A 25,961-nucleotide genomic window follows, 5' to 3' on the forward strand; every position below is an offset into this window, starting at 1 on the left:
TGACTGAATAGATATGCATATAAGCTGGCAAATCAAGGCGAAAAGCGTTTTCACCAATTTTCTCAAGTATCTTGAAAGGCCCATACCTTATTGGCTTCAGCTTCTTACCTTCACCTTGCATTCTGTCTTTGCTGATGTACAGCCAGACTTGATCACCAACTTGGAAGCTATGCTCAATTCGATGCTTGTCATGCCTTGCCTTATACTTGGCCTGGCTTCTTTCCAGCTGTTCCTGCACTGCTTGGTGAATTTCTTGGATCTGTTCAATGAACCTGGTTGCTTTGTCCACATCATTGTGTCCATCAACTGCTATGTCTTTACTAAAAACAAAATCCAAGGAATACTTTGGTGTAAAACCAAAACAAGTCTCAAAAGGAGATCTCTATGTAGAAGAGTGCTTGGGATGGTTGTAAGCATGTTGCACATAACACAAATGTTCATCCCAAAGCTTGGGATGCTTGCTGCAATAGCCCCTGAGCAACTAGATCACTATCCTGTTGACCACCTCTGTTTGGCCATCTATTTGTGGATGAAATGTTGTGCTCTTCTTCAATCTGGTGTCCATCAACTCCCATAGACTTGACCAAAACTTCCCAACAAATCGGGAATCTCGATCAGATACAATAGAAGTGGGTAACCCAAAATGAACCCATACATGCTGAAAGAACAACTTCATTGTTTGTTCAGCTATAATCTGCTTGTTACAAGGTATTAAAATACACATTTTGTTGAACCTTTCCACAATAACATATAAATAATCATGACCTTTCCTAGATTTTGGCAACCCCCCAACAAAGTCCATGGAAACATTTTCCCAAGGTCAAGAAGGAATTGGAAGTGGAGTGTACAAGCTTAATTTTCTATTGTTGGGCTTGCTTTTAGCACACAGGGTACACCTTTTAATATATCTAGAAACTGTTTCATGCATTCTTGGCCAATAAGAAACCTTTGCAGTTGTGCCACTGTTTTATTTACACCAAAATGACCTGATATTAGAGATGTGCTTCTCTGATTATGTTAACTCTTTCAGTTTGAGGAATGCATAACTTTCCCAAATGATATAAGAGTCAGTCCTTAACATGATAATCCAATTCTTCTACTTGTTTGCCAAGACTTAAAGTTGCATATACATCTTTAAAATCTACATCTTGAGCATATTGTTCAATGTAGCTTTCATGCAATACTGAGTTATGCTAAAGTATAGTAGATGCATTTATAATTGGTCTTGATAACATATCTGCAACCTTATTGTGTATGCCCTTCTTATAGCTGATGACAAGATGAAACTGCTGTAGAAAACCCATCCACCTATAGTGTCTTGATTGCTGCAATTTAGTTTGTGAGTGTAAATATTGAAGTGGTTGATGATCTGTATGTATAATTGTTTCTTTGCCCATTAGGTAATGTTTCCACTTTTTCACTCTGTACTAATGCATACAATTCTTTATCATATGTGGGATAATTAACTACTGCAAAAGTAAATGTCTCAGAATGATAACATATGGGTTTACCATGTTGCATCAACATTGCTCCCATCGCATAGTCACTGGCATCTGTTTCAATCTCAAATGGTCGTTGAAGATCTGACAATGCTAGTACTGGTGTTGTACAAATTTTTTTTTCAAGGTGTCGAAGGCTTTCTGCTGTTTGCCTCCCCACTGAAACACCTTATTCAATCCTGTTAAAGCATGTAAGGGAGCTGCAATCAAGGAAAAGTTAGAAATAAACTTTCTCCAATATTGTGCTGCTCCTAGGAAGCTCCTAACTTTTGTAGCAGATTTGGATTTAGGCCAGTTCACAATGACTTCAACCTTAGAGGGATCTATCTTCAATTCACCACCCCCTATAATATGACCCAAATAATTTAAAGATGTTTTGCCAAATTCACATTTTGATAACTTCATGTAGAGATTTTCTCTTTTCAAAACTTCTAAAGTCTGCTTTACATGCTTCAAATGTTCTTCCCATGTTTTACTCGAAACAAGAATGTCATCTAAATATACAATTACAAAATCATCAATAAAAGGTCAGAGTACATCATTCATAACTCTCATGAAAGTGGCAGGAGCATTAGTTAAGCCAAAAGGCATAACCAACCATTCATACAGCCCTTGCTTTGCTTTGAAAGCAGTCTTCCATGCATCTTGTTCTGCAACTCTGACCTGATGGTAACCACTATGCAAGTCTAACTTGGAAAAGTAAACTGCTTCTTTCAGCTAATCTAATAGATCATCAATGAGAGGAAGAGGATAACGATTCTTGATCATTATTTTATTCAGTGCTTTGTAGTCAATGCACATCCTCCACGAACCATCTTTCTCACCAACACGATTGGAGATCCGCATGGTGATGTGCTTGGTCTTATGAACCCTTTATCGAGCAGCTCTTGTACCTGCTTCTTGATCTCTGCATTCTCTAAAGCGGATAACCTGTACATTCTGATGTTATGCAATGGAGCATCTTGCTGCAAATGAATATCATGTACTATTTCCCTTTTGGGTGGCAAACCTTTAGGTTTTTGAAATAGGATATCATATTCTGAAACAACTTTTTCTAAATCAGATTTCTATTTAGCATCACAGCGTTCAAATACATTGGTTTTATCAGGGTTCTTTTCCATTACAACCATTAGTAAAAATTGTTTGAATGAATTTACAATTCTTTTCATTTGCCCTGAGTTTATGGGAGTGTAGTTATTTTTGAGTTTATGAGCTCTTACAATGTATTTTGTTCCATCTTTAGTGAGTTGATACTTATTTTCAGCTCTATAAAAAATGGCTTTTCTATCATACAAGTAAGGACTATACCACATATATCCAAGGGAACTATATCTAACTCAACCTCATCTACAAATGTTGACCCAATAGCAAACCTAAGTTTACATTGTCTAGTCACTTGTAGCTTTGCTTTATCACATACCCAACCTAATGGATATGGTTTCTTGTGAGGTGTTGTTAGTAAGCCCAACTTCTTTACAATTGTTTCAGAAATCAAGTTTACTTGTGAACCACTATCAAATAAAGTATCAATCTTTTGGTGCTTGGAAATAACTCTAATATGAAAAAGCTCATGTCTTTTCCTCTCATTATCTTCATTATCAATAGATTGAGCAGAATTACTTGAATTACTTGTAAATGCTTCAAAAATTTTACCTTTTATACCTGTAGCTGTGACTGTTGTTTCATCAGCTGAGTCTGACCCCAAATCTTTCTGAATAGCAGCAGCAGCCTTCTTCTTCTTACCACCGAACTTTTTGGGTTTCAGCTCCGGATGCAAAGACCAGCAGTGTTCATCATCGTGTCCATCCTTCTTGCAGTGAGTGCATGAAGGTTTGTCTTTCTGTATAGTGTTTGTCTTCCTCTCCTTCCATTTCTACTTCTTCTTTTCCTTGTTCTTGCCTACAGAGGGTTTTGATGATCCCCCAATCTCTGGGTTCACATTCTTGCCTCTAGCCTCTAGATGTGTAGCCTGAACTGATACATCATCTAGGCTAGTGGGGTTAAACATGAGAATGGTGTGCCTCAAATAGCTATGCAGACCACCTATATACTTTAGAAAAGTTTCAGGTGAGTCTAAAGAAATGCCTAGAGTTAAAGCTCTTTTTCTAAATTCTTGGTATAGATTTGTACACTTTGGCCCTTTAATTAGCGAAGAGTTTGCCAACTCATCATTGCTTGCTGCATATAAGCTAGTGGATAGAATTGTTTTTTAATGGTAGAAACAAATTCATTCTAGGTAGAAAGAATTTTACCATGCTTCTTCAAATCAGCTTGTGTCCTGCCTTCCCACCACACTAGGGCAGTTCCTCCAAGGCGAAGGCTAGCCAGCTGAATCTTTTTCCTTTCTAAATCGATGTTCTGCACCCTACAATATACATCAATCTGTCTAATCCAGTTATCTAGCTTTTCTGCATTTAATTCTCCATCATAGATTGGCAAATCAAACTTTACATCTAATTTAATCAAAGATGTTTTCTTCTTTTTAATTTCAGGGCTAGGAGATGAGGATGATGGAGGTGATGGTGGAGGAGATGATGGAGAAAGATTTTCCGCTTTCCCTTTGCCCTCTGGGGCATCTAGAGAAGGTTCCTCTGCTCCTTTATCTTGTTTGGGTGTCGAAGTGCTTTCACCTCGACCCTTCTTGAATTCTCGATACATCTCTTCTACCATGGCTCTCATGGTCATGAAACTGTCCATGAATTGAGATTTTGATTCCAATGGGACTTGTTCTGCCATTTTCCTCCCAGGATAGACTCTTCCAATTTCTGGATTAGCCTCAACCAGTTCTCCTCCTAATTTGAGCTTTGACCTAGTTAGCATTCAACAATCCAGCACAAGCTTGTCTAACCTTAGCAAACCTAAAGCTCTAATACTACTTGATTTGAAAATGAAGATCTTAGATTAATTTTAAGGTATTACAGACTCGTGCATGGATTTGCCTATATTACTTGGTGCAATGGATCGATAAGATTGCGAATAACATAGACAAGGAAGCAATTAAAGAAACATAATAGACAAACACACATAACGCAGCAAATTTAATATGGAGTTCACCCAAAACTCTTGGGCTACGTCTCCTGGTCCAGCCTTCAGTGGTGACCTCTCTATTATGTCTTCAAGAGCAGAGTTTTACAAAATGTGAGCTCAATTTGAGTCTCAACACAACATATACAAAAAAACAGGAGTTTTCTTGAATCCCTCAAGCCTCTCTGAGTACACAAACTCTTTCTCTCCTTCTCTGGCTCTGTTTTCTCTCTATCTCAGCACTGCTTGTCTCTGTCTTCTGTCTTCTGTGGCTTTTAAGCCAATCGGCGTTGTCTGTGTGTTTCCTCTTCTGGGCTCTCTAGCTCCCAGCCTCTATCCGCTCAAATCCCCCTCTCAGCGTTAGCAATCATTGCTAAATACCTTCAGGGATGGTAGCCACCTATTCTGTAACGGAAGGACCATCAGCGCCTTTGAAATCCTCAGAATAATCATTCTCTGTTTACACAGAGAAATACACTAAAACACTGTAAAAATCCGTCTAAGTGCCTTTTCTCGGACCTAAAATATTATTAATTCCGCCTTATAATCCTTTCGGATCCGTCTTCGGGCACTATCGCAAGTGATCATGATCCTACAGCTGTTATTGATTTCGGGTGGCTAACGCGCACAGAGATTACCCGCCCGAAAAGGGTGGTTTTCTCTCTCTAACGCCTAGCCACGTGGCGGCCAGTGTATGGGCTCGAGCGAAGCCCGGCCAATACCACTTACCGCCTACAGCCCGCCCGAAATCCCACTCGTTTCGGAACTCAAAACACATCTCGCTGCGTATAAAACCCTTTTGGGTCCGTTATATCGCCCAATTCGCATTTCCTTTGTATTTGTAAAAATACATTAAAACACTGAAAATACCGTCGAATGGCTTTATGGCGGACTTCAAATAATATACATTTGCATTTATAAACCCTTTCGGGTCCGGATTCATCGCATCGGGCGCATTCCCTTTGTATTTCGTTTATTTGGCGAAAATGTGAAATACACAAAAAAATGTTGTTTTCCGAATCTCAAAATATGTTAAATATCATCTATAACCCCATCGAGTCCGACTATCGCGAGTCATATTTATATCGGCCCCGCTCCGTTGTATTACTCCGACGTGATATTGCGATGCGATTGATCGCAATCGCATATTGCATAGACCCCGGGCCGTTTGTAAGCGCTCCTTTGTAATCTGCCAATTGCAATATTGCGAGTTAACCTGGGCCGTCGATCTGCGCGCTTGATCGATGGTCCTTGTTGACCCGCGCTGATCGCTATCGCATATTTCATATGGTAGCCTTCAATAGCCTCCGCCGATTGCAATATGTTGATCGGATCTGGACCGTTGATCGGCCAGATCCAATGGCTCCTGTGCGTCGTTCCTTTGACCTTCAATAGGCCTATTTTCCACTGTTTCTTCATGTTTTTCGCTCCCGATAATGTTTTCCGCCATTTTGTGAAAGTCCATCCTTTTGCGATAGTTTTTTGATTTTGAAGACTTAGAGGGTTTTTAGGATCCATTTTGGATCACCAGAAAAACGCCGGACGGTCGGGGTCAACCCCACGACCGCCGGACCTTTGATTTATCATTTGAAACATATGCAATATCCCACATTCACCACAAGTCACAGTTATACATGGTATATTAATACCATCTGATTAATGTTTAAACCAACGGATATACCATATATCATATCAACCAACCATATACGATGTATAACGTAACCAATGGCGGAATGGTCAGGTGGGGGTTTCAAACCCTCGACCCACCAAAACATGCAACGCTTTAACATACCTCAGTTAACCAACATGTCACATGTTCGGCCTTGATACAAAGTCGAACAAAATTTTATTTAAACTGTTGCAGGTGCTGAACCCGCCATACCACCAACGTGTAGACCGAGGTGGTTTTATGCAGGCCAAGGTGGTTTTTTCAAAACAGAGAGTGGTTTTGCTGGGACAAAGGCGGTTTTGGACCATTCCAGGGGGTCTAGAGGTCACAGTGACCAAATATGGTCAAGTTTATACTCGTTTGACTGTAATTTCGAGCTGAATGCAGTGGTGAGGTCCATTTTCTCATTTGAGTCTGTGTTTTCAAGCTCATACCTGTAACAGCAATTTGAAAACAAAATAAAGAAGTCAGCACTGGAAGCTAAAGGACCAGGAGACGTAGCCAGGAAGTCTGGTGAACTCCTTTATTAAATTTTGCTGTGTTGATGTGTTTGAATGTGTTTTCAACTTGTTTATGTGTTTATGTTATTTGCAATCTTTTCGATCTGTTGCACTAAGTAACATAAGCAACTTCACATAAAGTCTATAATACCTTTTTCATTAATGGATCAAGTGGTATCAGAGCAGCAAGGTTTTTAAGGTTTGACAAGTTTGTGTGAAGATTTGAATGCTTACTAGGTTGAGGCTCGGACGAGGTGAAGGTGAACTTGTTGAGGCAAATCCAGAGATTGGAAGGGTCTTTTCACAAAGAAGGATGGCAGATGAAACTCCACTTGGGTCAGAATCTCAATTCTTGGATAGTTTCATGACGATACGTGCAATGGTGGAAGAGATGTATCGCGAGTTTAAGAAGAACAAAGATGAAGGCACTTCATCACCTAAATATTGTAGCATAAAAACTTATGCTGAAGCACGAAAATTGATAGCTTGTAGACTTTAATATAAAAATACACACAGGTACTTAATATAATAATTTATTAATATATATAAAATGTATAAGATGATATAAGATTACAATGAGGACCCTGCTTTTATACCTCAGCAGGTGACCTTTCGTGAATGGGCATGTATTTTAGACATGCCCTTTCACTTAATTCAATGACAATTTACCCTAAATAATATTTAATTATTTAATATTTATATTTTATTTTATTTATCTAATTGTTATAAATTATATTCATAACATAGCCTCTCCCTTCAGAAGCTTTGTCCTCAAAGCTATATTGCTGGCAATTGTCTTTGTGGTGGTTATCTTTTTGGCATATAATCTAGGCATCGTTTCATAATGTAGCTCATCAATAATATTACCTTGGAATTTTTTTAATTATAATTTATATTATATATATATATAGATAAGTTTTATATATATATTATATAAATGTGATTATAATTTTTTTCTTTATAACATATCAAGCCCTGACCAAATCATCATTTCCGAATTGATTCTCGGGCAGAAGACACGTCCTTTGAAAAACCCAACGCTAACATGATCTGTGTGCAAAAATGGCGAGTGGAAGGACGTACTGGTCATAGCAAAATGGCTGGAATGCGTTTAATGTAGCAGAGCGACTATATATATATTTTAAAAACCTTATTAACAAAGGGACGAGTGTATGACCAACAGTCACGTTGTATGAGTGGAGACTTGACCGGGTTTGTGAAAAGGGGATCTTCGATCGACCGCTAATCTGAACAACGACAACCATGATCCACATCGTGGAGCACGGTTTCTCCATGCCACAGATCCAGGGGACACAGGCCACGGTTGCTGACGGGGATCTGACCTCAGACGCTGCTAAGCCCGTTCCTGTGCTTGCAGTCAGATCCGCCACTGGGTCCAGGTGTGAAAACCCGACCCACAGGTTTCGCAATTCAGCGATTTGTCTGCAGTGCCCATTCGAAGATCATTCAAACCCCCCCATCTTTGGCTACCCATGTTCATAATACTCTACGTATGCTACGGACATTGCTCGAATTTCCTTTCTCTTTATCTGAGCAGGGTTTTGAATAGGATTTGCACGACCTGTCTTGTTTTTCACAGCTCTGACCAATTCCATGAAGTGTTCGTGGCAGGGCTGCACGAACTTTCTAATGATGTGGTTGCTTTGGCAGTCAAGAACTGGGTTGCCTTTTGCGAGTTCGCGATTGAGGAGGTAATCGTAGCACCCGACGGGCTTGTTGAGTATTACTTTTGGTAATCATGGGTGTCTGATAGAATCAGAGTTATTTTTCAGGTCACGAATTGGTTGCGCGACTATTTCGAAGAGACGAGACACCACGGAGGCCACCACCACGGCCTCCACGTCTGTTTGGTATGATTTCAGCATGATGGTGCCCTCGCAGATTTCAGTGGGCTTCCGGATCTCTGCAGACCAATTCTGAAAAGTATTGCCATTGTATTTGCGGCGGACGTTGGAGAAAAAGGAGCGGGATTGGTCTCTGATTTTTTGTCTTCGTCTCTGCTCCTTGTCATCCACTGGCAGCTCCGGATTTTCTTCCCCTTCTTCCAAGTGTTCGTCCTCGTCGCTCGGATTCCGACCTTCAGTAACCATCTTTGACAATAGCTTATGCCCAACATTATCTGACTGAATTTTTGCCTTCTCTATTGCTTCCCTGTAAGCTTTTTGGGCAGTAGCATCATTGCAAGATGCTAGAATTTTTTCTAGCTCGTCAAGAGGAATGTAGTCACCCATGTGGTGACCTTTCTTTGGTGGACCCGATAGGGAAGCTGGAGGGGGCATTTCATCTTTGGTCTGCTTAGGTGGTTTCCTTAGCTCTTCTGCTGCAGCTTTCTTCACATAGTATTCCATCATGGCTACTGGATCTGCTGTTGTGGGTGGTGGCTCAGTGGTGCGGTCACCAGAGGAACAAGCTACATGAGTTGATTGATTTGACCATCTTGAATCTACACCACCAGCATCATAGAGTGCAGATGCTGGAGTTTGATAATTTGTTCGCTGTTGAGGAGCACCTTTTTGCAAATTTCTACCTTGTCGTGATGTTGTATTGCTTGTACTGGCAGTCCCAGTATTCTAAGAATCCCTCGTCTGTGCAAGTGCTCTTTCTTCTTCAGAAACACGATATTCAAAATCTTTCTAGTCAGGACAATGTACATCGAACAAGAACCTAAAAGGTGTATCACTAGGATTTTTTTTTGCCTCGTAATATTTTCAAAATGTCTCCCATTCCTTGCCAAGTTGCCACAAAACATGCTAACTTGTCAGCAACTTTCTTTACTTCTAGATCATTGGATGGAGATGGTGCATTTTGGTGGGCATCTTGTGAATCCTTAGCGGTATTTGATGCCTCCAACTTTAATCTCATTGATTGTCTTTCCAAGCCCCTTTTTCCATCTTCAACTTCATTTGGATCATCATCTTTATCTTCATCAAATATATCATTTATTACATCTTCATTTTGATTATCACTATTCTGGTCAACATCTTCTTCTCCTACTTCACCTTGTTCTGTTCCTTCACTTTCACTATCATCTTCCTTATTATTGATTTCCTTTATACATACTTTAACTTCTGCACATGATTTTTCTAAACGCTGAAATGCTTCTTGAATAGTAAGTTGTTCAACGTAATCAAGATGTGAACGTAATGGCACATTGTGCGGAGAACTACGTTCAAAGGCCCGCATGATTATATAGAGTGTCATGGCTCTAATACCACTGTAGCATAAAAACTTATGCCGAAGCACGAAAACTGATAGCTTATAGACTTTAATATAAAAATACACACAGGTACTTAATATAATAATTTATTAATATATATAAAATGTATAAGATGATATAAGATTACAATGAGGACCCTGCTTTTATACCTCAGCAGGTGACCTTTCATGAATGGGCATGTCTTTTAGACATGCCTTTTCACTTAATTTAATGACTATTTACCCTAAATAATATTTAATTATCTAATATTTATATTTTATTTTATTTATCTAATTGTTATGAATTATATTCATAACAAAGATCAAGAAGATAAGGGAAAGGGAGGAATGCTTCCTCCACCATCTCCTCCATCATCACCATCATCATCATCATCATCCTCTTCTTCTCATAAATCTAGTCCTTCTAAGAAGAAAAAGAAGAAATCCTCTTTGATCAAATTAGATGTAAAATTTGATTTGCCAATTTATGATGGAGAACTTAACGCTGAAAAGATTGATAATTGGATAAGACAAATTGAAGTGTATTGCAGGGTGCAGAAAGTTGTTTCAGAAAGGAAGAAGATCCAGCTTGCTAGCCTTCGACTTGGAGGAACCGCACTTGTATGGTGGGAAGGCAAGACACAAGCAGATCTCCAAAAGCATGGTAAAATCATTTCAACTTGGAATGAATTTGTTTCTGCTATTAAAAAGCAATTTTATCCTTTGGCTTATATGCAACAAGCAATGATGAGTTGGCAAACACTACGTCAATTAAAAGGTCAAAGTGTTCAAAGTTATACTCAGGAATTCCATAAGAGAGCTTTAACATTAGGCATATCATTGGACTCACCAGATACATTGTTGAAATACATAGGTGGTTTTCATAGTTATTTGAGGCATACCATACTTATGTTTAATCCAACTAGCTTAGATGACGTGTCGGTCCAAGCAACTCATCTAGAAGCTAGAGGCAAAAATGTAACCCAAGATGTTGGGAAATCATCCAAACCTATTGAAAGCAAGAATAAAGGCAAGAAGAAACTTAAATGGAAGGAGAAGAAAACAAACACTGTGAAGAAAGATAAACCTTCATGCACTCATTGTAAGAAGGAAGGACACGATGAGGCACAATGCTACTCATTGCATCCGGAATTGAAGCCTAAGAAGTTTGGGAGTAAAGAGCATAAGAATGTTGTTGTTATCCAAAAGGACTTGGGATCATATTCAGGTGACGAAACAACGGTTACAACGACAGGTATAAAAGGTAAAGATTCTAAAGCATCTACAAGTACTTCTTCACATTCTATTGATAATGATAATGATGAGAGGAAAAGAAATGAGCTATTTCACATTAGAGTCATTTCCAAGCATACTAAAATTGATACTTTATTTGATAGTGGGTCACAAGTTAATTTGATTTCTGAAGCAATTGTAAAGAAGTTGGGTCTAGAAACAAAACCTCATAAAAAGCCATATCCATTAGGTTGGGTGTGTGATAAAACTAAGCTACAAGTTACAAAACAATGTAAACTTCGTTTTGCTATTGGGTCAAAGTTTGTAGATGAGGTTGAGTTAGACATAGTCCCATTGGACATATGTGGAATTGTATTAGGAAGTCCATACTTGTACGATAGAAATGCTATCTTCTATCGAACTGAAAATAAGTATCAACTCACTAAGGATGGAATTGAATATATTGTAAGGGCTCATAAACTCAAAGATAATTTCTCTCTCATAAATTCAGGACAGATGAAAAGAATTGTAAATTCAAGTAAACAATTTTTACTTATGATTGTAAAAGCAAAGGATATTGATAAATCTGATGCTTTCCAAGGCTGTAATCTTAAACAGAAAGCAGATCTAGTTAAAGTTGTTTCTGATTATGATATTCAGTTTCAAGAGCCTAGAGGGCTTCCACCCAAGCGAGAGATAGAACATGAGATTTATTTGCAGCAAGATGCTCCACTACCTAACATTAGAATGTACAGGTTATCAGCTCTAGAGAATGCAGAGATAAAGAAGCAGGTACGGGAGTTGCTCGATCAAGGGTTTATTCGACCAAGCACATCACCGTGTGGATCACTTATTGTGTTAGCGCGAAAGAAAGCCAGTTCGTGGAGAATGTGCATTGATTTTAGAGCATTAAATAAAATCACAATAAAGAATCGTTATCCTCTTCCTCGTATTGATGATTTGTTAAATCAATTAAAAGATGCAGTTTACTTCTCTAAATTGGACTTTTGAAGCAGCTACCATCATATCAGAGTTGCAGAACAGGATGTATGGAAGACTGCTTTCAAAACAAAGCAAGGACTCTATGAATGGATGGTTATGCCTTTTGGCTTAACTAACGCTCCAACTACATTCATGCGAGTCATGAATGATGTATTTAGGCCATTCATTGATGATTTTGTAATAGTCTATTTAGATGATATTCTTGTTTTCAGTAGAACATGGGATGAACATGTAAAGCATGTAAAACAGGTTTTAGAGGTTTTGAAAAGAGAAAATCTCTATGTAAAACTGTCAAATTGTAAATTTGGCAGAACATCTTTGAATTATTTGGGTTATATTGTAGGGGGTGGTGAATTGAAGATAGATCCCTCTAAGGTCGAAGTCATTATAAATATTGGCCTAAGCCCAACACTGTTACAGAAGTTAGAAGTTTCTTAGGGGCAGCACAATATTGGAGAAAGTTTATTGCTAATTTTTCTTTGATTGCAGCTCCTTTACATGCTTTGACAAGTGTGAAACAGGTGTTTTGGTGGGGAGGCAAACAACAGAAAGCCTTCGACACATTGAAAGAAAGGATCAGTACAACGCCAGTATTAGCACTGCCAGATCTTCAGCATCCATTTGAGATCGAGACAGACACAAGTGAATATGCCATGGGGGCAGTGTTAATGCAGCACAGAAAGCCTATATGCTTTCATTCTGAGACATTCACATCAGTAGTAGTTAACTATCTTACATATGATAAGGAATTATATGCATTAGTTCAGAGTGTTAAAAAGTGGAAACATTACATAATGGGTAAAGAAACAATCATACACACAGATCATCAACCACTTCAATATTTACACTCACAAACTAAATTGCAACAATCAAGACATTATCGGTGGATGGGTTTTCTACAGTAATTTCATCTTGTTATCAGATATAAGAAGGGCATACATAATAAGGTTGCAGACATACACAAACCTTTGACGAATACTCTGCACTGCCACTGCAAGAGACCCTCCTGGCCTGTGTCAGCACTGCGTGAGCCCCACCTAGGTTGCGTAGGCATCTGCGTTGCCTCTCTGCCACATACTCTTTGGCTCAGAACTCCTTTCCGATCCAAATCTCTGTTTCTGCCCCTCTCACTGCAACTCAGAGCACTTATTCGATTTTCTCAGCAAACCACGCCCCAAAAAAATCGAACTGACTGATCACTTGGTGTGTCTCCAACTGACCCTCAAGCCTCCTCTTATACTTTTTCTGTTGATGAATAAACAGCCAAGATTAAGTCCCTAATCAACGGCTAAGATTAAAATAGACTTGATCCTCGTTTCTTAGAAGCTTCTCACCCATATTTTTATTAATACCCATTAATATTTTTATTTTCTTAAGTTTAGACTTAAGAACCCCATTAAAAATATTAATTATTTTAATAACTCACAATCCAGATAGAATTTCTCCAAACAATTTTTGGGTCTTGGAGATCTTAAGTATTCTAACCCCTCCACAAAATTTCGAAGCAAAGCACATCCGACGCTACCCAAAATCAACATATCTTAACCCTCCAGTTGCACAGGCATGTCTAGGTGTTAACACAGAGGCAACAACGCCCATATGTAAAATCTACACTCTCAGCCACGTGCACTTGAAACTAATGGATTGGTATTCCAGATAGCTTTGATAAATTTTCTAGTGTCACAAGCAAAGATTTTGCATTCTTCTTCTTTTCTCAAAGATTATCATTTTCTAAGTTTCTAGCAATATAAAACACTAACAAGCTCAATAAGAAAACGGAAAAACATCAACAACCAAAACCAATTACCATAAGTAATTTCAAACATTCTTGCTCACAGGAATTTAATTAGTTTTTCCATGGAAAAATAGTTTCAGTTGTTGATTACATATTTATGTCCATAATTTCAGTTTGCATGAGTTCAAAGCAAAAACACATTTACCAAAACTGTTTTCTGCTGTTATTTATAAAACAGATAAGCATTCGGAGTTTAATGGTATGTTGCGACCATTTCCTTTTGTTTGCCAACTACTCTGAAGTTTAAACAAATAACAACTACTCTCTGAAGCAGAACATGATATTTTGAAGGAGAAAACAAACTGTAATGTTTCCGAATACACCCAATTCCCTGATTACTTTTTCACATATTAAATCACAGACCACAGCATTTCTATACCTGCCAACCAGATTCTCAATTATAGATTTCGGCTTGCTGAATTCAGAAAATGGAAATTGGGCATACGTCAACTTTCTACAAGTGTCAACACAAAAAAGCTACAGCTACGTACTATAGCCTGGATCTCCAGCATCATACTTACCCATCCTGATCCCAAGACCTAATAATACGAAAACGACGACGTCCTTCAACCTGTTGCAGAATTACAGATTTAAATTGTCAGAATAAGGAAGTGAAGAGGAAAGAAAACAAATCCCTTACTACCATGAGAGGAAAAACAATATAAAACAGGTAAATACTATTAACAAACAACTATTCTATAAGCACTGTATCATTTCTGACAGTATCAGCATGATGGGATCTGAACAAGATAAAGATACTATTAAGAATCACCCTATATAAGATCCGTTGATAAGTATATTTTGGTTGCAGAGGTAATTCAATCAACAGGAACAAGTACAAGCTTAGTAACAGTAATTATTGGGATAAGGTGTGCCTGCAGTACTCAATAAAAAATGGCATAACTTTTAAATAATGAATACATCGCTGGACATTATTTATTCCATAAATATGCTCATAACTATATAGGCAGTGTTTCAGTGTGCCTTCTTTTAATACAACACATGCAAACATTCACTATGACTATTATGAATTCCCACATAATTTGGATTCAACCATTCATTAAATGTGTGTTGTCCCAAGTAATCATGGTTAGAAAAGCATTACCACACATAGACATAACTGGCAATGTACACAGCAGCACCTGCACTAGTACAGAAACTGGTAAAAGAAGATTAACCTTCCATTCTATTCAGTATGAAGGCTTAACATCAAGTAGTTGTATACAGATCTGTCTTTGGATTGGCTAAATTTGGAGATTTCCCTGTGTAGTTAGAGGTCAGTGAGCTTATGTTTATGTGCCTTGTTACCCACCAAAATTGGGTAACCCCTATGAGAAACTTTTCTCCTATTCATGTCTTCCAGCTGGCAGCACCGTACAGCCACCTTGTGGCTGATGTGACATGCCATTCATATCTCCACCACCTGCAGTAGTGATATGTATCCTCGCCCATTTGTCAAGAACACATGTTGGAAGGTGGGTTTCTAATCAAAAGGTACTTTATTCATTTTGCAATTGGGTGCTTATGCATGTTTGAATTTGAGAATTTGAACATGGATTATGGGGTAACTTAGAAAAAAGAAGGATCTTGCCCCTAATCTTGTTCCCTCACCTTAAATGGGGGTTTAGTTTTCAATCCTAATCCAGTGAGACCTCCCTTAATGGTCATGGCTTTAGGAAGGGGCACTAGTGGGGAAGCCCTGATTGAGATGGTGTAGTCCCATCTCTCCCTATTCCATACTTACCACTTTCCACTCACTCTCTCTCTTGACAGGTTTTTGAGTTGTCCAGTTTTCCGATGTTGGACATGTTACCGCTCAAACTAGCAGGGGTCCTAAAACGGGATCCTTGAAGGCCTACTACTAGGTCAAGGGCAACAATGGAGCAATAACCCACTGTCACCTCGGCTAAAGCTCCCTACTCTTTATGGACTTTCACCGATGGGAGGAGACCCATTATAATAAGGATCATGAAAATGAATGGATCAATGATAGGATGAGAGGCCTAGATATATGGCTTGCTTGCTTTGAAAGCAAGATGAAAGACTCTCTAGGAAGGGCTTAGGGGAATTCTAAGAGCTAGGGTTTGAGTATATGACTTGTCAAGAATACTCTTAGCTCCTAAAATCCTAGAGAGGCAATCCTAGAAGCCTATTCACAAGAGAGGCTCAGATATATGGCTTGCTTGCTTGAAAGCAAGATGAAAGACTCTCTAGGAAGGGCTTAGGGGAATTCTAAGAGCTAGAGTTCGAGTATATGACTTGTCAAGAAGACTCTTAGCTCCTAAAATCCTTTTGGAAACTTGGATTCCAAGTGGTCTTTGTGAAATTGGCTTCAATAAGTTGTGGGACCACACGGGACCAAGTGGACCCAGAATTAGGTCAAGGGGATGGAATTTATCAACCAAGGGTGTGCTTAACCTAATTGAGGGGGAGAAAGGGATTAAAGGAGAAATTTTCTTTGAATTTGATGCAATAATCCCAATGAGGTCACTAGCCAAAGGAAACCTAGGGCAAGAAACAATCCTCGAGCTAGGGCTTGCAATATCTCGAGATCCCACTGTCGGATTTGCCTCAAATTTGGAGGGCCTCTAGAGAAAACTCCAGCACAATTGTGGACCAAAAATCGAAGTATTTGGATGGCTAGATTGTGAGATAAGTGATGCCCTAGGTGACCTATGTAGGCTAGGCCTAGAAAGAAAGAGAGAAGGTGAAGAAAAATATTCTTTAAAGTGATCACCAGTGGAAGACCAGTGCCTTGCTCTTTGGGAGAGATGGAGTCATGGATAAATTAGGGTTTGGCTCGATTTCAACTTATCAAGGAGGCCTAGAAGACACTTCGCTAGGCTTAGGGCTAGTTTGAAGCAACTTCAAGGTCTTTATACTTCGTTTAGCATAATTTGATGACTTATCAGGAGAAATAGTTATCCCTAGGAACATTCATTCATTCATTGCATGGCCCAATCATGATACAACACCATTTAGAAACTTAATTTCCACAACCTTGCATAAATTGATGTAGTAAATAAGCCCTAGAATAGCAAAATTCCCAGCATCATGATGCAACAAAATTACATAACAAAAATAGCATTTTAAAGGTACTTACATGCAAGAAGAATATATCCAATCATCAAATTTGCCAACAAGAGAAGCTCCAAGACAAAGAAGATTTAACCAAACATCAAAATTCATCCATTCATCCAAAATCTCCTCCTCCAAAGAATGTGAAATTCTCACAAGAGCTAATGATCAATCCAAGTGATGATGAGAAAATGAACTCATCTCACTTGGATTGATCATTAGCTCCTGTGATAATTTTGCATTCTTTGGAGGAGATTTTTGGATGAATGGATGAATTTTGATGTCTGGTTAAATCTTCTTTGTATTGGAGCTTCTCTTGTTGGAAAATTTGATGATTGGATATATTCTTTTTGCATGTTAGCACCTTTAAAATGCTATTTTGTTATGTAATTTTGCTGCATCATGATGCTGGGAATTTCGCTATTCTAGGGCTTATTTACTGCATCAATTTATGCAAGGTTGTGGAAATTAAGTTTCTAAATGGTGTTGTATCGTGATTGGGCCATGCAATGAATGAATGAATGTTCCTAGGGATAACTATTTCTCCTGATAAGTCATCGAATTATGCTAAACAAAGTATAAAGACCTTGAAGTTGCTTCAAACTAGCCCTAAGCCTAGCGAAGTGTCTTCTAGGCCTCCTTGATAAGTTGAAATTGAGCCAAACCCTAATTTATCCATGACTCCATCTCGGCCAAAGAGCAAGGCACTGGTCTTCCATTGGTGATCACTTTAAAGAATATTTTTCTTCACCTTCTCTCTTTCTTTCTAGGCATAGCCTACATAGGTCACCTAGGGCATCACTTATCTCACAATCTAGCCATCCAAATAATTCGAGTTTTGGTCCACAACTGCATTAGAATTTTCTCTAGAGGCCCCCAAATTTAAGGCAAATCCGCTGGTGGGATCTCGATATATTGCAAGCCCTAGCCGAGGACCGTTTCTTGCCCTAGGTTTCCTTTGGCTAGTGACCTCACTGGGATTATTGCATCAAATTCAAAGAAAAAATCTCCTTTAATCCCTTTCTCCCCCTCAATTAGGTTAAGCTCACCCTTGGTTGATAAATTCTATCCCCTTGGCCTAATTCTAGGTCCACATGGTCTCGTGTGGTCCCACAACTTATTCAAGCCAATTTCACAAAGACCACTTGGAATCCAAGTTTCCACAGGATTATAGGAGCTAAGAGTCTTCTTGACAAGTCATATACTCAAACCCTAGCTCATAGAATTCCCCTAAGCCCTTCCTAGAGAGCCTTTTATCCTGATTTCAAAGCAAGAAAGCCATATATCTGAGCCTCTCTTGTGAATAGGCTTCTAGGATCACCTTTCATCATCATTGATCCATTCATTTTCGTGATCCTTATTACAACGGGTCTCCTACCATCGGTGAAAGTTCGTAAAATTGAGCTTTAGTCGAGGTGACAGTGGGTTATTGCTCCATTGTTTCCCTTGACCTAGTAGTAGCCCTTCAAAGATCCCTTTTAGGACCCCTGCTAGTTTGAGCGATAACATTTTGGCGCCATTGTCAGCGACACGAAACGTGTGTTTTTTCCCCATACGACACATTGACATATCATTACTGGCGACTCCATTAGAAGAACAAAGCCCTAGTTCTTCATTGAACTTTAAGGTCGATGCTTGTAGGGTGAAGCAAGCATTTTTCTAGGCATAATTAAAATCTCCTTGGCGACTCCTATAGAATATAGATGTATTCCTGAAGTAGGGAGTCTTCCTTTGATGATTTTCCTGCTTTGTACATCGCTAGCGTCCCTAGGCACCCCAATCATGTCACAGGAAGGATGGTACGTGGAATACCCGTGTTTGATGGTGACCCCAGCTCTACAACTAACCATGTGGAAAGATTTAATGTACATACTTCAAAGGAGAAAGTGGTCCACCAAGATGTCCTTATGTTGTTATTCTTTAGTTCTCTCTATGGTCATAACTCATGGTTGCAAAATCACGAACCTAGGAGCATCTCATCTATTGAGGAGTTCGTTGATGGCTTTCTTAGAAATTTTCAAGTATGCCCCACATTGAGAATTCAAGAGGAAGGCTTCATCGAGCATCATCAAGACATTGAGAATCTAAGTGATGAATGGGAAGATGAGTCCTCCTTGGGTCCACATGATGAAGAGAATGATTTTGAGAACACGTGTTGGGAAGGATGAGTCCATTGAAACTGAAGTTGAGACTAACCTTACCTTTCTCAAGGATATCACTCTCGATGAATCTCCTATTGAGAACCTTGAAGAATGTGACCCCATTAGCCCCTTGGAAGATGACATTGAAGATTACTTCCACATTAAAAAGGAGAAATGGGAAATTGTTGGTCCTCAATTTGATTGTGCTGCCATTTATGACACCGACAAGGAAGATGAGGTTAAGAGTGGTCTGCCCTTTCTCTCAGGCATTATTTATGATGACATATCCATTGATACCCTTGAGAAGAAGGGTCATTATTTCCCTTACATGAAGAGGATGATTTTGAGGATGGAAAACCTGTTGAACATAATACTTCACCCTCCCCTTTGCCTTATCCTTTTATCCATCACTTCAAGTCTTCCACAAGTGATTCCCTCACCCCTTTTCAAATGATCCCGAGTGACCATGAGCCCTTTCCCCTTTTTGAGTATGGTGTCAAGGAAGAACCCCTCATTAACTGTACTTTATCTCTTTTGACACACCCTCAAGATCATGATCAATTTATAATCCCCCATTTCAGTATGATCATCATGGGCAACCTACTTGTGTTTTTCCACCTCATCAGTGTCCCTTGCCTAGTAATCATAATCCTAAGAGACTAATTCAAAATCCTAAGTAGTGTCTAAATACAAGTGAGATGAGTTCATTTTCTCATCATCACTTTGGATTGGATCTTTTCTCTCTCTTGAGAATTTCGCACTTTTTCTAGAGGATGAATTGGAGCTTTATGGATGAATTTTGATGTGTGGATATTGGTCTATCTTATCTTGGAGCTTCTCTTTTGTCAATTGTGGATGGTTGGATATATTTTGTTACATGTAAGTACATGCTTTTAATGTTATTCTTGTTTTACTTTGTCATATACATTGGACTGGGATTTTCACTATTTTTAGGGCTAATTGTTGCATGCATTTACTACTTTAAATTGTGGAATTGTCTCTATTATAGCATGTCTCAATGTATGGGCCATGTAATGTGAACGAAATCTCCTAGGGGTAATTCTAACAATGAATTGACCTTGATAAGCCATCTCCTTTGTACATCGAAGTATAAAAGCTACAAGATTGCTTCTCTTTGACCTAGAAGGCTAGTGAAGTAGTCTTGAGGCCTCCTTGACCAAGAACCAAAGGTCCTTACTCATATTCATCATAGACTCCATTCTCCCAAGACTAAGGCATTGATCTACCAAGAGGTGGTCACCTAAAATCACATATTTTTCACCTTTCTCTAGGTCTAACCAAGTTGGGTCACCTAGGGCATCATTTTCCCAGCGAACTGCACATCCAAAAAGTTTGATCTCTTAGGGTCTCCTGCGCTGGGTTTCCTCAAGTCCTCCTCCAAATTTGAGGCCATTCCGACGATGGAGTTGTGAGAAAAGCCAAGTTCTAGCTTCAGGATCAAAATTTGCCCTAGCATCCCCAAAGGCTAGCACCTTATTAGATCAATTCAAACCCTCAAGTGGATATTCTTTCTTTGATCCATTTCCATACCTTGTCCAGGTTAGGGAAAATCATTGATTACCCTACTCTTCTCCCCTACCCTAGACTGGGTCCACTTGGTCCCATGTGGTCTCATTCCCTTGAAGGACAATTCTTCAAGAACCATCCGGGATATGCATTTCAATAAGGATTTCAGGGACTAGGAAATTCCTTCATAAGTCATATCCTATAAACCAAACCCTCAAATCATCCTTTCCTTTCCCTAGAAGACATTGTACCTTGCTTAGAAAGCAAGCAAGCTCCATCTTTCCAACTCTTCCGGGAAAGGGATTATTTGGGTCACCCTACATCCTTTCATTGACTTTATCTTTCATCGGTGCCTCCATAATATACCGGGTCTTCTCCCATCGGTGAAAGTCCATAAATAGAAGGGAGCCTTAGGTGAGGTGACAATGAGCTAAGTCTCCATTTGTTGCCCTTGGCCTAGCATTTTCCCTTTAGGGATCCCCCTTAGGTCCCCCGCTAGTTTGAGCGGTAACAGGACATACTCAGTGTTTGTATTTTGTATCATTGTACCTTTGTCACGATCATATATACGTGTTTTATATTAAGGATATACTACTGTAGGTTTTGTTCTTTCTTTATGTTATTTTTGGCATTTTCTAGGAGTTGCACTTGCACTCTCACACTACATTCATACTGTTTGTATTCTTCAGTCCCATTGACCTACTTTTGTTGTCAGTCATTGGACATTAATAAAATTATCTATCTTATTTATTGTGACATATGTGATTGGGTTCACTTGTTGAAGACTATGGATGGAAATTACTTGCATCAAATGTATGTGGAAGGGCTGAAAATATAGGTAACACTATTCCTAATCAAGAAGATGGTTCCTTGATTTAGAAGAGCTAATGTGTGATTCATTCCTTCCAAGACATTGTATCTTGTTGCCGGGGTTTATTCATAAGTACCTATCTTTTTAATTCAGGCTAGCTACATATTCACATACCATTCAATAAACACACCCTCTCCTACATGTTTGGAATTGCTCTTTAATTTGGATATATTCACAATTAATTTTCTGCACATAGTTGACAGCAAGAGTTATTTCTCTGTAGGTTCTTAATTTGGGCTACATCCACTCTTGATATCTTAGTTGTTGCCATTAGTAGTTAATGCTTGCTCCACTTGCCTAATGGAATTGACATGGGTCTTGATCTTCCCATCACCCTTTTTATTAAAGCTCTTCTAAGAAATTATGTCTTACTAAAGCTATTTTTTCTAATCACCTTGAGCCTCCTTGTAATAAGCTTTAGTATTCCTACCTTAGCAAAGCCCCCTTTGAGTTGTAGAAAATCCAACCCAAAGAGTGGAAGTGGATTGTTGTGATGACATAGGATAAGCCCTTCAAGTTGCCCATAGACTAGCAATGCTGTTTTGGACTAATTTTAAAGTGCTAGTTTGTGCGGTAACATATTTGAAGTTATATAAATTGCATTTTCAAAAGAAAAAGAATTATGGAGTTTAATGGTCGATTTAATGACTGCAGTTTACCACATGAAAAATAAAGGCATCTCTTTATTCATGCAAAGCAAAAAATGGATTTATTTGTTTTGGTTTCTCTCCTCCATTCATTTTCTCTATTGCTTTTGCTTCAATGAGAATAACTTATTGAGGTCATAACTGGCTAACCTGCAATAAGAATCGTCCATCTGGAAGTGGCTCACAACTGTTAAAAAGAACAAAGAAATATTAGGGGAAACAATACACAATATCTCTTCTACCAGTCAACTGAAATAGAAAGGAGAAATAGAATGAACTCAAATTAAAAAGATAAGCAACATGCAAATCCAAAAGAATTAATGTTCATGCAATTTTCTTTGGAGGCAGCCTTGTTTGTAAATTCATAGACATTTCTTCCTTATTTATGAATATTCCAGTAACAGCAATGATAATTCCATGTTTCTCTCTCATCAGTGTTTAAATTCTCTTTTAGATCTGACTTTCTTAATGTACTTCATCTTCTACAAATGCCATCCTTTTTGGATGGATGTCGAATGATAGCTTCTATTTCCAACAACGAACATGTATTACACTCACTCGCATATTTCAACTTCACAAGCAACAGTTGCAATAGAACTTGTTGTAGAATCAATTCCAACCTGCATAAACAACATAGCAAAATAAACAATAGAACCTCAGCAAAATAAAAAGAGTTTCCTAAAATAAGAAAATCCTGAATAGTTAAGCAAGTATTACACATATGCCTTACCATCCCCATTCGCCGACTACCTTCCATGATTCTCCTTACCTGCACAAAGACAACACCAATGATTAGTACGCTAATTTTAGCATCTGGTTCAAGGTTTCAAAATAGAATAAAGTTTTAAAACTAAGTGCTGTTTTAATCATACCAAATCACTTATGAGGAAGAGAAAAGAAACCAAAAATTAAACCACAAAAAGATGAAACATAAGGAGATAATTAGTCTCAGTAAATCAATAGTTGTGCACAGTAGGACAACCACATGATTGTCATTTGTGAAATTTGAACAGGATATGAAATAAGGGAGAAAACGGGAGAATACAATACAGTATAAGAGAATTATAAATAGAAAATTCAATGCTTAGTGATGTAATGCTTCATACAAGTTCATTTTAGCCTTAATAGAAAAAAACATACATCACATAAAACCCACTTACATATAAAGCCACTACGAATTATGTGGATCAAACCCAAATCTGGTTTTGTTATATAATGAAGGAAATTTCCAGATTTGAGCCTAGTGGTTAAAACCACTTGCTCAAACTCTTCCTATGTCATGAAACTAAGCTCAAAGACTTAATTTACAAATCTGATTTATAGTGTACAAGATGAAATTCCAGATTTGTGAAAATAAATAGCAACCCAAGTGAAAGATAAATTCTTCAAGAACAAACTTAGGTTAAATCACAATTTGGTTATTGATATATAAGAATTGAGATAGCTTCAAATTATGATTTAAGAGACAAGTCTAGAATGTGATTGCAACTAGATCATTTTACCGCTCAAACTAGTAGGGGGTCCTAGAGGGGCACTTGCTAGGTCAAAAGCAACAATGAAGCTAAAGCCCACTATCACCACAGCTAAAACTTCCTACTCTTTACGGACTTTCACCGATGGGAGGAGACCCGGTATATAGGGAATCACTTATAAAGGATAGATCAACTAAGATGGGTGTGAAGTGATCTCGGGGACCCTTTCCTAGAGGAGGCTCAAGAATAGGACTTGCTTGCTTCTCAAGCAAGGTACAAAGCTTTCTAGGAGAAGGTGATGACGATTTAAGGGCTAGGTTTAAGGAGTGCGAATCCTAAAGGAGCTTCCAAAGCCTAAAATCCTTGTTGAACTTGGTTTCCCAAATGGTTTTTGAAGAGTTGACCTTTCAGAGATATGGGACCACACGGGACCAAGTGGACCCAGGCTAGGTCAAGGGAGAGGATTTTGACAATCAATGATATATTTGACCAGGAGGAGAAGGGGATCAAAGAATTGATTTTTAGTTGAAAGTGAAAAATGATCCCTATGAGGAGCTAGTAGGGAAACTTAGGGCAAAAACCAATCTTGAGGCTAGGCCTTGGGATATCTCACAACCCCACACCGTTGAAATTTCCTCAAATTTGGAGGAGGCCTAGGAGACACACCAGCGCAATAGAGGCCAAGAGATCGAATTTTTCTTATGGGTGGTTTGTCAAGAAAATGATGCCCAAGATCCCTAACGTGGCTAGACCTAGAATAAAGGGAGAGGTGAAGAAAAAATGTTTCTTTGATTGATCACCTTATGGTAGACCAATGCCTAATCCTTTGGGGAGATTGGAGTCAAGAAGAATATGAAGATAGACTTCGTTTCTAGGTCAAGGAGGCCTTAAGATCAACTTCGCTTCTCACTAGGGCAAAAGAGAGTGACTTTAAAAGATTTTATACTTCGTTTTGCAAGGTGAAGTGGATTATCAAGATAAATTCAACCATAGAATTGTCCCTAGGAGAATTCGTTCAACATACATGGCCCATACATAGAGATATGCTATATAGAAACATAATTCCACAATTTCGCAGTAAATGCATGCAGCAACTAGCTCTAGTATAGCGAAAATCTCATTATCAATGCATGTGACAAAGTAAAAGAATAATAGCATTAAATTTGCACATACATGTAAGAAAATATATCCAACCACCAATAGACTTGCCAATCATGAAGCTCCAAGATAAGAAAAGACAATTCATACATCAAAATTCATCCATGCTCCAAAATTTTGTCCACCATGAAGGAATGGCGAAAATATCAAGAGAGATACAAGTCCAAACCAAGTGATGATCAGAAATGAACTCTCATCATTTATATTTATACACTCCAAATGAGTTTGATTTAGCTACTTGAGCCTACATTAGCCCGTAAAATAAGAATAATGTGCAAATAACCGACTTTTGGTGACAAGCCCACCAAATTAGCTCATAAACAAAATAACAAGCCTCTCCAGAGTTTGAATGATCAATAATACATGTCATTGGGCTCTCTAAGAAGCCTGATGAAGACCATAAGTGCCATAATGATGAATAGGACTCCCAAAAGTAATGGACAAGGCGATGGCCGCTTATTCTCCACACAATAAACCAGTGGTGCTCCCAATGGGTGTGAGGGCACGCAAGTGACCTCATGGATCTCCAAGTAAGTCGAAGATGCCTATAGACCATCTGAAGGGCTCAGATGATGGTGTAAGTGATGCCACATCAGCATACAAGTCTTGGGTCATCTTCCAAGTGCATGGTACGACTGTGGGGCTAACTGAGCAAAGGTGAACCAAGTGCATCTTCCTCGTCCAAAAGGTGAATCCTGAGCAATCTTTGAACATCTCTAGGGATCCATGGAGTGTTTTCTATTGTAGTGGAGGCCCATGGTTCTCAACACACACCCTACATGTGCCAATGTAGCCCTCTGGAGGGTTAGCGCCCCGTATAGGGAGACCAAACCCAAAATGAAGACCATCTGCAATCCTGCATAAGATTCAATGCGTCCCCTACCCTTCCAGTACAACAAGTCATCAAGGAAATTGAGTAAAGGAGCTTACAAACCATGGACAACAGGTGGGGGCTTCATAATGGCCACGCCCTTCCATAGTGGGCTTTGGCATGTGCTAATGTCTCCAAGCTCCAAATGGGGTTAACCAAGTATCCTATTGGGTGGTTTCTACTTCTATAGGGGATGGCATGTCCAAGGTACATTCTTTAAAGGGAGGTGGCATGTGATAAAGGGATCAATGGAGTAGG

General features: G+C 38.8%; 1 protein-coding gene and 1 pseudogene across 5 annotated transcripts in view; both read right to left on the bottom strand.

Annotated features, from left to right (window-relative positions):
- LOC149155464 (zinc finger (C3HC4-type RING finger) family protein) overlaps nt 1-25,961 on the bottom strand; it is a 276,009-nt gene that overhangs the window by 144,514 nt on the left and 105,534 nt on the right. For all 5 annotated transcript variants that reach the window (XR_016263639.1, XR_016263638.1, XM_089445603.1 and 2 more), the window contains exons 10-13: nt 22,933-22,971; nt 22,761-22,822; nt 22,353-22,389; nt 14,460-14,509 (exon numbers count right to left, since the gene is read on the bottom strand). Coding sequence is in view for 3 of the 5 variants with exons in the window: in XM_089445603.1 (XP_089301729.1) it covers nt 14,460-14,509; nt 22,353-22,389; nt 22,761-22,822; nt 22,933-22,971 (188 nt within the window). In the remaining 2 variants the exon portion in view is untranslated. The remainder of the gene's footprint in view (nt 1-14,459; nt 14,510-22,352; nt 22,390-22,760; nt 22,823-22,932; nt 22,972-25,961) is intronic.
- Nucleotides 8,450-9,896, bottom strand: LOC149155465 (SURP and G-patch domain-containing protein 1-like protein; annotated as a pseudogene).

Source organism: Pinus tabuliformis, chromosome 9 (assembly GCF_031772625.1).
Source record: "Pinus tabuliformis cultivar Carrire ecotype Pingquan chromosome 9, CPIR1, whole genome shotgun sequence".
NCBI lineage: Eukaryota > Viridiplantae > Streptophyta > Pinopsida > Pinales > Pinaceae > Pinus > Pinus tabuliformis.